The sequence below is a fragment of the Mesoplodon bidens genome (genome assembly GCF_964165515.1).
Source record: "Mesoplodon bidens genome assembly, chromosome: 11".
Classification (NCBI taxonomy): domain Eukaryota; kingdom Metazoa; phylum Chordata; class Mammalia; order Artiodactyla; family Ziphiidae; genus Mesoplodon; species Mesoplodon bidens.
Window position 1 is genome coordinate 5187706 of NC_138167.1, and position 15052 is coordinate 5202757.

The 15052-nt window shown below is 51.2% G+C and overlaps 1 protein-coding gene across 3 annotated transcripts in view; it reads right to left on the reverse strand.

The window, feature by feature from the left end:
* VWF (von Willebrand factor) overlaps positions 1 to 15052 on the reverse strand; it is a 134855-nt gene that overhangs the window by 34088 nt on the left and 85715 nt on the right. For all 3 annotated transcript variants that reach the window (XM_081248296.1, XM_081248297.1, XM_081248298.1), the window contains 10 exons: positions 12074 to 13455; positions 10328 to 10444; positions 10107 to 10247; positions 9675 to 9818; positions 6532 to 6696; positions 5430 to 5473; positions 4935 to 5112; positions 2884 to 3104; positions 1535 to 1727; positions 1003 to 1344 (listed from right to left, as the gene is read on the reverse strand). In XM_081248296.1, coding sequence (XP_081104422.1) covers positions 1003 to 1344; positions 1535 to 1727; positions 2884 to 3104; positions 4935 to 5112; positions 5430 to 5473; positions 6532 to 6696; positions 9675 to 9818; positions 10107 to 10247; positions 10328 to 10444; positions 12074 to 13455 — 2927 coding nt within the window. The remainder of the gene's footprint in view (positions 1 to 1002; positions 1345 to 1534; positions 1728 to 2883; positions 3105 to 4934; positions 5113 to 5429; positions 5474 to 6531; positions 6697 to 9674; positions 9819 to 10106; positions 10248 to 10327; positions 10445 to 12073; positions 13456 to 15052) is intronic.

Below are 15052 nucleotides of genomic sequence, written 5' to 3' on the forward strand. Positions count from 1 at the left end.
AGAGCACCAAAGACTTTCCTATAAATGCACGACAAATTGCCTGGAAGTAGACAAATTAATAAGCAGAGAAGGTGTGATCGGTAACTCAGAAACTAACATTTTCCCCTTAATCTGCAGGTAGGTTGAAAGCAGACTGTGTCATCCACGGGGGCTTGGAAAACCAGAGCCCCAAAGACACCTGGGGGTTATCTAGTCCAACTATCTCATTCCAAGATGCAGAAACTGAGGCCCAGAAAGACTAAGGAAATAGCTGATGACCAGCTGAGCTGGGGCTAGGATGCCCAAGTCCTCCAGCCCCAGTTAAAAGTTGTGACAGCATTATAATAATAAACTCGGGGACTCTGAGATGCTTGTACACATCGATTTCCCTCACAAAAAAGGTCAGGGATTACATTAGAAACTGAGGATGTTGAAGTTCAGTGTTCTTATCACTCCAGCACCCCCTGAGAGCAGGAGCCATGTCTGATTCATTTTGGTATCCCTGACCTGTTAAATATTAAATACATGCCAAGTCCAAGTAAGGAAGCTGACCTTGGGAGGTGTCTACACTAGCAGTCCTGTGGTGTTTGTAATGAAGAAGCCTTCTTGGTATTCAAATGGCAAAAGTCCACTCACACTTCAAAATCCTGTTCAGGCATGGGCTGCTCTGTGAGCCTTTGCTAATGCTTGGTGCAATTCCAAATTCAAGGTGACTGCTTAGTCTGTACTTTGCTGTTGCCTGGATGTGTCTAATACATTAAAATCACATTTGTATGAACTGCAGAACCACTGCTAGAAAGGACCACACTTTCATTTACATAGAAATTCATTACATAGAAATTCTATGTTCAAATTACTTATACATCTACCATCTTATTTGATCCTGAATGGAATCCTAGGAAACAGGAAATCCAGAGATTTTGATCTTTGTTGCCCAGATAAAGAACGTGAGGCCCCGAGAGGCTGAGCAGGTCCCCCATTCGTTGGTCTTCACAGCATTTGGGGGTGCCTAAGGAGACTCACCACAGAAATCGGGGGTCCTCCAGTCAACACACACCCCCTTGGTCCGACAGAGGTGGGCATAAGAGGCAATGGCCTCACACACTTGCTCCTGGTGGCAACTGTCCTGCTGGCAGATGGCGTGAAATGTGGCCGGGTCAAGGACTGCGTGGCACTCGTCAAACAGCTCCGAGAGGAGGACCTGGCAGTGGGAGCCCCTGGAGACGGGACATGGCTCCTCGGGACCCAGCAGGCATATCTGCCCCGGCTGCTGCACCGTCCACTCCTGGACCAGCGTCTTCCAGTCTGAGGTGACTGTGCCGTCCCTCAGCATGAAGTCATTGGCCCCATTCTCATCACAGGTGCCTAGACAAGCAAGGAAAGACATGGTTAGGAGCCCAGGGGGCCAACCCCTTGAGGCCGGAGACCTGGCCATTCTCCATCACCGCCAGCGTCTGAACCTTACTACTGGACCCAGAAATAGCAGTGGCCAAGGGCCCTGAGGACAAAGCAAGGAGGGTTTACGTCAGGGAGGAGAGTCAGAAGATATTCTTACCACAGAGACCGTACATCTTTGAGGCAAAGGTCTTGGGGTTCAAGTGCAGCTGGAACTCGTTGTTTTGTGGGGTGAAGGTGAGGATGTGGCCCAGATGGTTGAGTCTGACCTCATACATAATGGCACCATAGACACTGACCTCCATGTCCCCACCCACGTAAGGGGCAGAGACCAGCTTCCCATTCACCACCACCTGCCCAAAGAAGAAAACCACCCATCAGTAGTCAGGGCAACAAGGAATCCTAGGGTTTCACTCTTAGCCACTTTCCAAAGTTCCTGACAGTTCCTACACATTCACCCCACTCAAGTCCACTGTTATCCACAAACCCGGACATTTGCCAGCAGCTCTTCAAAGACAAAGGAGCTTTGCAGAGCTTGGCAAAAGAGTGGACTCTTGTAACACTGAACAGACGGCCATGCATCTGGAACCCGAAAGCCCAGGGATTAAGAGGAAACTTGAGTCACTCGACAGGGAAGATGACGCCTCAAGAAAAGCTGGGGAAGTTGTTTATTCGCCAACTGGTCAGTGCCCTATCTCCAGGAGCATCTCATAGGACTACTTTAAGATTTGATTTGATTTGATTGACTAGCTCTTTGGAGGCCCCACAATATATCTTATCAAACCTATTAAAATATACTCACATCCCACAATGAATGTAATTTTTGCTGTAAAAATTTTAGAAGGCTTTTTATCCTTTTGATTTTTGTATTTTTGCCTATGAGCTACTCATTTAATATATGACAAGCTGTGATTTTTCAGCAATCACTGTGCACGTTCAAGAATTCTTGCAAGAGGAGAACATCTAACCCATAAGCTGCTTTCACGTAATGAAATATTTACGATTTCTAAATGAACGTGTAAAGAAGCTGGCATAAAGCAACCTCTTGTAAACATCGAATCAAACATTTATTTTTTATCAGTTTGGCAGTTTTCTTTTTGAATCTTGGGTCCACACATTTTGTTTGGGCCCAGAATACTTTCATAGGCCCTAACTATTTTCCTTTGGAAGGTTCACAGGCCCTGGGTACAGGGCACATAATGCCTCCTGGGCAAACAGCCTGGTGTCACCCCCATTCTTCTACCAGGGCCAGAAACTGGCACTGCATTCACAAAGTCATGCTATCGAAAATGGACCCTTTCTTCCAAATCTGGACCCAAAACGACATGAAATTACACCACGAGGAAGATAGCAATGAGCCCCTCCTACAAAGGTGGCGCTCTGCTCACAGGGCAGGAGGCCGAGTCCCCAGCAGGAGCACCAGCTAAAACCAACCGCCACCGGGTCCATGTGGCCTCCCCAAGGGGCTGCCGCTGCCACATTACGGGACCCACAGAAAGCACCTCCTACCTCCATGTTGCTGCGGAGCTCAACCGAGACACCGTTATGTTTCAGCTCGATGGACTTCATGCAGGCCTGCCTTGCCCCGGCGCTGCAGGCATCGTTATGGAGCAGCACCTCCAGGTCTTGCTCCTTGTTGTGAAATAAGACGTACGAGCAGTTGCCAGTCAGCCGGAAGTGCTGTCCATCAAAGGTCACGATGTGCCGAGTAGAGCTGCCAGTGCAGACGCCTGGACGGAGAGAGCAAAGTATGGACGTGACCTGTCCAGACTTCCTCTCCTATCTCCTCTGCGCTCTCTGGACTGATAGGGAGACTTGCGAGTACAGCTTTCCATAGACTTCTGACACTGAAAACCATGTGAATGCTTCACATACAGAAAACAAAGAGAATCAGCTCGGATGGCAGTAAGGAGAATTCAAAATGGAACACAAACAGATACAATGAAAAGAATAACGTAAGTACACAGAAGGGAGGGGGGAAACCAGCCTAAATAACTTTGGGGAAAAATTTACTATATACCCAAAGGCTGAAGACAAAAAGAATTGTGCACAAATGTGTACTCTAGTTAGTAGATTTGTTTTTCATAAAGGTATTGGTTAGCAGTTCTGAAACTACATTACGTGTATTCTGTGTAGGGTCTATAGAGGACTGGTGGCCCAGGGTTGTTCTAAAAGTGATCCTGGGCTTCCCTGGTGGCGCAGTGGTTGAGAGTCCGCCTGCCGATGCAGGGGACACGGGTTCGTGCCCCGGTCCGGGAAGATCCCACGTGCCGCGGAGCGGCTGGGCCCGTGAGCCATGGCCGCTGAGCCTGTGCGTCCGGAGCCTGTGCTCCGCAACGGGAGGGGCCGCAACAGTGAGAGGCCTGCGTACCGCAAAAAAAAAAAAAAAAGGGGGGGATCCTAAGAGAACTTCTGCTACACAGTAAGGAGGACGTCAAAAGAGAGAGAGAAAGAGGGCCTATGAGGGGTTGGATGCAAAAACAAACAAATGAATAAACCAAAAAAACTAACAAAACAAAACAAAAAACCCAGAAGGATGGCAGGGTGAAGCAGCAGACAGCGAAAGAATATAGAATATGCAGCTGATATCAAAGGACCACTCCTGAGAGCTGGTAAGAAAAAGCTGCTGCCTTCAACACCTGCCAGGCCAGTGAGTGCAGGGCCCCGCACAGAACCACCAGTCACATAAGAACTTTGAGAAGCCACTTCCAGCTCCTCCCTCTCCAGACTCCAAGCTGGAGGGAGGCTGACTACACCCCTTTCCCAGAGGCCAGGAGCCCACACAGGGATTAGGGAGGTGTTTCAACTCTAACTCAAGTTCCAAGTCTTGATTATTACCCGAGAGTGGGCATCTAATTACCAAATTAAGACTGTGTTTGACGACTTAAAGCAACCACAGAACTCTTTATAAATAAACAGAAACGATATGAGGTCTGGTAGAGTTCTCATCCAGGCAAAAAGGAAATTTATCCCACTCAATAAATTCTAAAGGGAGAGTGAGATACAAGATACAGTTTTGACTTCAGCCCACAAGTTGTGTCTGTTCATCATAATCATCTTGATCCACCCACTGCTGAGCAGGGATCGCCATAAGCAAACATTTCTCCCAACCATGAGACAGATGAATGCTCCCCATAGGTCTGCATGCGATGGCATTGACTATGTCCCCCTCTTAAACCAGGCCACCGTGATGGTACACCCTGCATCCAACGCTCAAACACCTACAGGTATGATGCGGGAGCTTCCTGGGGTCTTCTCTCTCACCGCTGTACCTGCACTGCCTAGACCCCCTAAGGGTGACTCGTCAACAGCCAAGCTGAGCACTGACCTCAGAAAATCAATTCTTCCTTCTGGCTATGCATTATCTGGGGAAGTGCCCTCCAAAAGGCACAGGAAGGGAACAGGGAGCCCTGGGGCTGAACGGAAACACGTCCCGAGGTCACGAGAGGGAGGGAACGTGGGTGCAGGGGGAAACGGGCTTCTGGTCTACCTCTCTGCACGGCCAAGCGAAAAGCACTGCGCCTTGAACACCGTCCAAGCTGGAGAAGCAGAGAACTCACAGGGGCAGGTCCAGCGGCAGCCACAGGCCTCTTCCACCCTGATCGGGGACTGGCTGTTGGGGCAGGAAGGCTGCAGCTGCTGGTCACAGTTGACCCGGTGACTATTCAGCAAGGTCTGGCCATCTGGCAGGCAGGTCACCGTGTGGCACCGATCCGGCAAGGTCCAGATGTCCCCGGGCTGCAGAGAAAGAACCAGGTTCAGGCAGGGAATGGAATGAGGCACTTCAACATCCACCAGGCAACTGACCCCCTTGGAAAACATAGAGACTAACTAGGCCTTGGGCCTAAATGGCAAGGAGACAGGATACAGAACATAGGATTTACAGGTGGATCCACCCCAACCACAACCAAAATTAAAAAAAAAAAAAAAAAAAGGCTATAATGGTAAGAGGGAGAACTGGACCCAGACCAAAGGAGGAAAAGTTCACCAGGGGAACGAGGGTCCCAAATATACATTCCTGATCTTTCCTTCAAAGTCAACGGAAATGAACGTACCCTCCTCTCATTCCCGTCCTCATCCATGCAAACACTGATGAACCCTGAAACAGACACAAGCAAGGTCTCTGTTCCCACCCACCATCCAGAAATTCCGAGCCATTCACTCGGCTACCTGGCTGGTCCTTGAAGCTGGATTAACTCTGAAAAGAACGTGCGTGGGTTTAGCAGTGAGGATGCAGGTACAGGAGATTAGGAGGACATCCTTCCGTGGTGCTTTGTGGTTAGTAGTCATTACAGTGACACAACAGTGATAATATGGCAACAACCACAATCAATATCTCCTTGTCCTCTTTTGTATATAGATCAGTGCCTAGTGAGAGGAGGAAAATGCAGCAAGAGGCTGAAAACTTAAAAGAGATCAAGATTCCTACCCAGAGAGCTATCATCTAGCAAGAAAGGGCAATAACTCTGTAGTAGGTTTTAGACTCACAGCTAATTACATTAGGAAAATATATAAAACCAGGTTTTAAAAAAAGCATGTATGGTAAAAAAATAAAAAGTTTCTAACCTTAAATCAACTTAAACTATGGTAGTTTGATGTTATGTTCTATGTTATTGTAATTTCTTTTTTTTTAACCTTTTCAGTTTCGTATTTTATTGAAGTATAGTTGATTTACAATATTGTGTTAGTTTCAGGTGTACAGCAAAGGGACTGTTATTTTTTTTCAGATTATCTTCCATTATAGATTATTACAAGATATTGGATGTAATTCCTCGTGCTATACGATAAATCCCTGTTGCTTTTCTAAAGCCCTTTATACCCATGCTGACGGTGAGTGCAGGGCATGGGGAAGAGGTCCATGATCTAAGGATGTTGGCGTTCCCTGCCTCTGTCTTCCATTTCTTTGTCCAAGAGCCCTGTGCTCAAGTTAGCATGGACAGTAAGGATGGAAGGAGGTCTATACACAGAGAACTTTCTGGTAACCCCTTGGAGGTTTGCCTTACGACCTTCCACGAGTAGAAACTTACAGGTCCCGGCCTATAAAACAAACTTACTTCAAGGCCAAATCTTGTATATGTGAACCTTTGAGTCTCTAGATGGGTTTGGTTGCTTTTGTTTCTGTTTTGAGGGGGATAAGAAAAACAACCCAAGACTCACCAGAGCACAGCTTGTGGAGGAAGGAATTGCCCAGGGCGACCATGGTGGGAAGGTCTTCGATCCGCTGGAGCTGCACTACGTTGGAGCTGGCCCCTGGGCCCGCCAAGATCCTCAGCTGGGCCAAGTCATACCCATCTCCAATTCCGATGGGGAACACTGCCACTCCTAGGGTTACAGAGGAGCAAGAAAGGGTGTGTGTCAACCTTTGGTCAGGTGGGCTCAACATGCGCTGGCCTGAAGCTACACCCAGCGTGTGCATGGAGCCTCATGTTTTCCAAACTGGCCACTCACACCGACCCTGTGAGGAGGGCATTCAGTCAATCAACAAACGTCAGTGAGCTCCTACTCTGTGTCAGGTACTGTTCTAAGCAGTGAGGATGCTGTAAACCAAGCAGATCAAGTCCTGACCTCATGGAGCTTACACTGCGGAGAGACAGACAGCACACACACAAGTAAGTAAACATCTAGTATTTCAGACCTGGATAAGTGCTTAGGAAAAAACCAAAATGGGGTAAGGAGGATAAGCGTTACAAGGGTAGGGGTGAGGGTTATTGTTTCATACAGGATGGTTGGAGATGTGTGCAGTGAAAAGATGAAGGACAGAAGGAGCCAAGAGGACATCCCGAGCACAGAGACAGTGAGTGCAAAGGCCCTGGGGCAGAAAATTGACTGCATAGTCCAGGGAGGCTGGAGCAGAGAAAGCAGGAGAGGGACACAGATCGTGCAGAGCTTCAGAGGCCACGGGAAGGACTAAACATGTTCTCTGAATGAAATGGGGGCCAGCCGAGACTTGAGAGCAGAGAAGTGACATGGGTAAAGCTGACTTCAGTGTTTAAAGGGTCACTGCGGCTGCTCTGCTGATTATGAACTCCAGGGGGCAAGGATGGAAGCTGGTAGAAAGCTGTTCCAGGTAGAAAGCTATTACAGTAATCCAGGTGAGAGATGATGGGGGCTTGAAGTAGGAGACAGTGGTGGAGGTGGTATGTAGGTGATAGGCCATGGTGGCACTCTCAGGGTATTTTGAAGACGGCACTATAGTTTGTTGATGGATTGGATGGACGTAGGAGAGAAAAAGAGGAATTAAGGATGCTGAGGCTTTTGACCTGAGCAACTGGAAGGATGGAACTGCCATTTTTCTAAGATGGGAAAGACTGTAAGAAGAGGAGATTTGGGCTTCCCTGGTGGCGCAGTGGTTAAGAGTCCGCCTGCCGATGCAGGGGACACGGGTTTGTGCCCCGGTCCAGGAAGATCCCACATGCCGCGGAGCGGCTGGGCCTGTGAGCCATGGCCACTGAGCCTAGCGTGCGCGTCCGGAGCCTGTGCTCCGCAATGGGAGAGGCCACAACAGTGAGAGGCCCGTGTACCACAAAAAAAAAAAAAAGAAGAGGAGATTTGGATGTGAAAGTCAGTAATTCAGTTTATGCTGAGTTGCTTGTTAGAACATCTAGGTGGAGATGTTCTAATTCCTAATGCAGACTGGAGATAGGAATTCTTAAGTCAATCATGCATAAATGTATCTAGATGAATGACACAGAATGAGACCACCCAGGAGGTGAGTGTAAGAAGAGAAGAGAAAATGTCAGTCACAGGGCTTAGCCTGGGGTACGTGCGTCTATAGGTGAGAAACAGGCTTTGAATGGTTCAGTGATGCGCCCTGGATCATGTCTGTTTCCTCCAGACCACAGCTGCTTCCTTTCTCGATGAAAGTCTTTCTTTGGATTCTTGATACTAAAGGAGAAAAGTCTCCATCATAAAATTACCTCAATTAGTTCCCCAGAAAGTTCTAGGTATTTGCAGTTTGCTTAAGACTAGAGCTGATTTTCTGCTAGCAGCTTTTCAGCTTTTCTAAGCTGGTTGTATCACCCCAACGTACATCCTTTCCCTTTCAGGGTCCTTTTCCATAAAATAATAGGTTTCATCAGTAGGTCACATTCATTCATTTAACAAACGTTAAATGGCCACCTATTTTGTGCATCATGCATAGACGATACAAAAATAAGCAAGATTTTGCCCATGCCTTCAAAGAATCCCTAGTTTATGCAAGAAACAGATATATAACATAAAAACAATGTGGTTTGCACATTTTGAGTAGTTCCAATGGTACAGAAAAGGGAGTGAATAACTCTCGGGAAGACACCAGAGGAAAGACATAGTGGGGTTTTGAAAGATGAGCCACTCTCCAGGGGGCACGGGAAGGTGTCATGTCATGTCATCCCACTCACCCAGCCCCCCACCAGTGCGACACTGCCTGCCCCGGCTCACGTGCTGTTGCTGCTCACAGCACAAGCTCTCATAAGGCACCGAGGCTCAAGCACACCTGCATCCGTCCCCTTCCTAAAGCAGCAGCCTTGGTCTCCTGTCCATCCTGCCCCCCCGAGCCCTTTAGGCTGGTACTGGACAGGGGCTCAGAATACAGGAAGGTCTCCGATGGCTCTCAAAGCCCCAAAATGAATCACTCCAGCCTCAGAGTGGAGAGAGGCTAAGGACACCACAGGCGCGGGGGTATGACTCAGCCCTGAACACAGAGGGAATATTTGGAGAAGTTAAAAGTTACAGTCAAGGTCTTCCCTGGTGGCACAGTGGTTAAGAATCCACCTGCCAATGCAGGGGACACGGGTTTGATCCCTGGCCCGGGAAGATCCCACATGCCGCAGAGCAACTAAGCCCGTGCGCCACAGCTACTGAGCCTGCGGTCTAGAGCCTTCGAGCCACAACTACTGAGCCTGCGTGTCACAACTACTGAAGCCCGCGCGCCTAGAGCCCGTGCTCTGCAACAAGAAAAGCCACCGCAGTGAGAAGCCCACGCACGCAACGAAGACTAGCCCCCGCTCGCCACAACTAGAGAAAGCCCGTGTGCAGCAACGAAGACCCAACGCAGCCATAAATAAATAAGTAAATAAATAAAATACATTTATAAAAAAAAAGTTACAGTTGAAAGCATGCAGACAAATGAAGGATAAACACACATTTATTACTGCTTGGTTTCCAAATAACACAGGGATTGGGCAATTTCCCGCTGTTTGAAACCAGGCCCCATGTGGGTATTAAGTTTTCAAAATCAGCCAGGACATTGGAAAGTAACCGCCACCCTCTCTGAACCCACTAGCAGTTTGCGGGCGCAGGACTGCACCCCCGACACTTACGGTTGGATCTGGCGGCAGCGGCAGCCGCATCCACTGAGTCCATGGAAGTGCCCATGACCAGGATGACCACTGCCTTCGAGGCTTCAGGCCTGGCACCGTGGATTTGGGATGTGACATAGCGCACCGCAAAGCCCAATGCGTCCCCTGGAATAGAGAACGGGCCACACAGTCAGTCCTGATGCGGGGAAGGTGGGTGTGAGGCCGGCTGAGCATCCTGTCTCCAGGGGCAGCCTTAGGTCATCGAAATGGAGTAACTCAGAGACTCAGAGAGTCTCACACACAAGTGAGATCGGGAAGAGCTCCTTGGCCCTTGGTTTACAGGGAAGAAAACTAAGGCCCAGGAGCCAAGGGGCCGGCCGGGGTTAACCGGTCACTTATGCCAGGAACTGGGGCCAGACGCGGCCCCTGCACCCCAGCCTGCCAGTGCGTTACCGATTTGGCTGGGGCCTCCCTCCTGCTGCATGTGGTCCACGAGGCTCAGTAAGTGGGTTTTCTCCAGGGGCACGGTCCACGGCACGTCGACGGTGGTGATGTTTCCATACTGGAGCACCGACACGTGGGTGAGCTGAGGGCCTGACAGGAGAGGAAGCACAGAAGCCACAGTTTGAATCAGGAAGAGCCCCTGAAAGCGCCCCTTCGGGCCCCTCACTCACCTATATTGGCTTTTGAGATGAAAGCCTTGGCAAAATTCTTCATTTCGTCAAAGTAAGAAGCTGGAAAGCTGGAGGAGCCGTCCAGGAGGAGGACCACATCCACGGGCTGGCTGCAGTCTGCAAGGAGAGCAGAGGGGAGCAACCAGGGCTGTGGGGGACCGGCACCAGGCCCCTGCAGCAGACGCACACTCAGTGGGTGAGCAGGGCGCCGCCGACCACGCGGTGCCACAAAGGGGAGGCGTGTCCCCCAGCTCTGCACCTCGGCAGCTGGCGCCAGGCAGCAGGGAAGGGGGCCGTGAGTCCCCGGGTTTGGAGGCACTGGGGAGACTCCAACTCCACCCAAAGGCAGTTTAAATGCTACAGATGGAAGCAAGAGGCATCCTCTCCCTCCATTTCGGGGGCTGCAACTCTTCTAGAACTGAGTGAAATACTGGAGCAGAAAACAGGCAGGTGACAAAAGGAAACGGAGCAGCACATCCCTGGAAGGTGGGCTTGTGCGTCCTCAGGTCCCACGGGGCACGCAAGGAGCTAGAAGGTGAACCGATTAAAAATGCCTAAAGCTCATGTTAATGTTTGGGGACAGTGTCACAATCGCAGTGAGGAAACAAACTCTGGCCCAAACACCATTCTGAGATTTGATGATGCTATTACTGAAATAGCATGAGAATTCAGATAAATCTGTGGCTCTGATGAAAACAAAAACAAAGAAAAAAAGGCACAGGGCTTCCCTAGTGGGGCAGTGGTTGAGAGTCCGCCTGCCGATGCGGGGGACACGGGTTCGTGCCCTGGTCCAGGAAGATCCCACATGCTGCGCAGCGGCTGGGCCCGTGAGCCATGGCCGCTGAGCCTGCGCGTCCGGAGCCTGTGCTCCACCACGGGAGAGGCCACAACAGTGAGAGACCCACGCTCCGCAAAAAAAAAAAAAAAAAAAAAAAAGGCACGGAAAGCGAGTATGGGGATCAAGAGACCGTAAAAGAAGACCAGTGACTCTGGGGTGGTCCCAGCCACACCAAGTAAAGATGTTAAAGAGCTAGGAAGTGATGCATCGTTAGTATCAGTTAAGAGGTAATAATAACAGCAGTGGAGTTAAGTCATTTTTGAGCACTTGCTAAGTACTGGGTACTGCTCTAAGCGTATTACAAGTACTCCTGTCACCACCATTTTACAGATGAGGAGACTGACGGACACAGAGGTACTTGCCCAAAATTACCCCAAAATTATTACCAAAATAGTTGCAAAAATTACCCAGCTCGTAGGCACCAGAGGTGAGATTCAAACTAAGGCAGCCCGGCTCCAGAATCTACTGGACTTCCTGGCCTTGCCCCGAAGAATGTCAGGTGCTGAGAAAAATTTTATCCACCCAGTGTGGTAAAAAAGCTGATAGTCGCCAAATTTAACAGGTTACCTCCAAGGCAGGGAGTGGAATTGGGTGGGGATGAGGCTATATGGTAAAGTAGGACTTGTATTTTTTTTACTCCATATCCTGGTTTTGCTTAAATCTTAATAATAAGCTTGCATTACCTTTGCATTTTCAAACTCAGACAATAAGAAAAGATCCTTCCCCCCAAAAAAGATCACAGGTGCTGCTCCCTGCCCGGGAGGTGAGGAAACACAGACACTCTGAAGGCAGGGGTCTCACCAAAGGCACAGAGCAGGGAAGCCAGATCTGAACCTGCGAACCGCGTCTCCACCAAGGCCGCCCACAGTGCCCCCAAGTCCTCGCCCCCATGCAAGGCGCCCGCATACCTGGGATGGGGGCCGGGGTGGGGAGATGCAGCCCCTCTCCGGAGCAGCATCTCTGCAGCACCAGGTCAGGAGCCTCTCGGGGGAGCGTCTCGAAGTCCTTGATGAAGATGGGGGCCTGGGGCCAGCCGATCTTCTCCAGTTCCGGCACGTCCACGCGAGGCCCCACTCCGATGGGCACCACCTGGATGTCTCCGGGCATCCGCCTGATCTCGTCTGAGGCCGGGCTTCCCGTGACCATGTAGACCAGGTTGGGCGCCTGCCCCCGGTCCCCCTGGCTGGCCGAGAAGCTGTGCTCCGACAGGTACTGCAGGGCCAGCCCGGTGTTGGTCTGGTTGCCACCCCGGTAGCGGATCTCCCGCAGCCGCCGCAGGACCTCCTCCTTGGACTGCTCCTCTCTGAAGGAGTGCTCCACGGTCACCACGTATGAGTACTGCAGCACCGAGACATGGACACCGTCCCGGCCCACGTCCATCTGCCGGATCACTTCCTCCAAGAACTCTGTGCTCCTGTTGAAGTTGGCCTCACCCACGCTGTCCGACCCTTCCAGGAGGAATGCCACATCCAGGACCACGGAGCTCCTCCTCCTGGGTGGCAGCGTCGAAGTCCCTGGGGGCTCCGGCGCCGTGGGGACCTGGGCCATGAGCGGCTGCTGCGTGAGGGCAGGCGCTTCGGGGGCGAGGTCGCAGAAGTAGCTGATGATCTCGTCCCTCCGCTGCTCCAGCTCGTCCACGCCACTGAGCACAAAGGCTTTGTTCTCGGGGGCCTGCTTCTCGATGAGGCGGATCTGCCTGAGGCTGGCGTGGGGCCCGATGCCCACGGGGACCATGACGACCTTCTTCTTCTTCAGGCCCTGGACGTAGCGGACCAAGTTCCGGGCCAGCCTGGGGGGCTCCTGGCTGGCCGTGAGCAGCAGGGCCACGCGGGAGGCCTCAGGCCGGTCCACCTTGCTGAAAATCTGGAAGAGCGTGTACTTCAAGACCTCGCTGGTGGAGGCCACCTCACTGCCCGCGTACTTCACCTGCCCGGCGATGCGCCGCAGCTCCGACGGCCGCTTCCGGTCCTGCAGTGCGATGTAGGCGTGGGAGCCGTCATGGTACTCCACCACGGCCACGCGGATGCGCTTCTGGGAGATGTGCAGACGCTCCATCACACCCACCACGAACGCCTTCAGCGTCTCGAAGTCGGCCTCGGACAGCTTGGAGGAGCCGTCCAGCAGGAAGACCAGGTCCAGGAGTTTGCTGCAGAAGAAGTCGTGCAGGGGCGGCTCCGGCGTGTCCTCCACGTACGGGGTGGTGAGGTCGACCGGGCCTTCTGTGGGGGGCACCACCAGGCCTCCCGGTTCCCGGCAGGCTTCACAGGTGAGGCTGACACCATCACAGTGACTACAAGAGAGGAGAGACAGAAATGGTTCAGGAAGAACCTCTGGGCACTTCCCAGCCCACTGAACCCGAGCCCCCAAGGAACACTCCCCACTCGAGAGAGACACCGTGTTTAACATAGTCCCCAAGCAGCCCCCACACACACACACACACACACACTTCCCTTGAGCTGTTTTTTTTTTTGCGATACGCGGGTCTCTCACCGTTGTGGCCTCTCCCGTGGCGGAGCATAGGCTCCGGACGCACAGGCTCAGCGGCCATGGCTCACGGGCCCAGCCACTCTGCGGCATGTGGGATCTTCCCGGACCGGGGCAGGGACCCGTGTTCCCTGCATTGGCAGGCGGACTCTCAACCACTGAGCCACCAGGGAAGCCCTTCCTTGAGTTTTGATCCCCTTGAAAGCCAAAGCTTTCACCCACCCTAGGACCTGAAAAAGAATCTTTCTTCTTTCTTAGCAATCCACACAGCCATTCAAAGTAGGTTTATTTTCAACCTATGTCTCTAGCAACATAAATATTTAATTATAATCCAAGCCTTCTCCCAAATATCTCCAAAGACAAATAGTGCTCTAAAATATTGATGCTGACCAGAACTTATAAATGTTCTATCAAAGATAAATGCTTGGGCTTCCCTGGTGGCGCAGTGGTTGAGAGTCCGCCTGCCGATGCAGGGGACATGGGTTCGTGCCCCAGTCCAGGAAGATCTCATGTGCCGCGGAGTGGCTGGGCCCGTGAGCCATGGCCGCTGAGCCTGCGCATCCGGAGCCTGTGCTCCACAACGGGAGAGGCCACAACAGTGAGAGGCCCGCATATGGCAACAAAAAAAAGAATGCTTTTCAGTAGTTATTACAACAGAATTTAAGCTGCATGAATTCTGTACTATGTTAACATGTTGGGCCTTAAGGAAGAGAGGAAAACTGGAGTAAAATCATTTCAGAGAGATGAATAAAGATTCAAAATCCCAGCTTTATCTGGCAGAATAAAGTATTGGGAGTGGTATACGGGGGTCTCCAGGATGTTAGACAAAGACAGTGACTCACTCATTCTTTCTTGCAATGGACCCACCGTTTACACCCATCATGTGCCAGGGTCTAACTATGCTCCACACCCAGCCCCAAGCCCCCCACACAAATTCTCACCCCGCCAGGCCAAATTTCCAATCCCCTGGTCACTTCTCTCTTTCACCAGTGTCCTGGAAAGTGGCAGCCTCTGCCAGACCACAGGAGAAATCAAGCTGCCTGTGGCAGAGACCCAGGCTAGAACCTTCTCCTTCAACCCCGGTGGGAGCCAGGGGGCAGTGACCCGTGACTCCCAGCTACAAGAGCCGCATCCTGGGACCTTGGCTATGGCCCGAGGTATCTGTGCCCCACTGCAGAGTTAGGGGCTCCACCTCTCTTCTTCCCCTGCATCCCTACCTCCATTAAAAAAGAAATCTGGCTTCCATAGATGCCTGTCCCCAGACTAGATGCCACCTCTAGTCATCTAGGATAAGAAGAGACCACGTCCTTCCTTCAGCAAGAAGAGGTAGAAAACCTAAATCTCCTGAGAGGTATTTCCTGGAAAAGAAATATAGCCTGTCCTCAAAGACAGAGAAGCAAAGT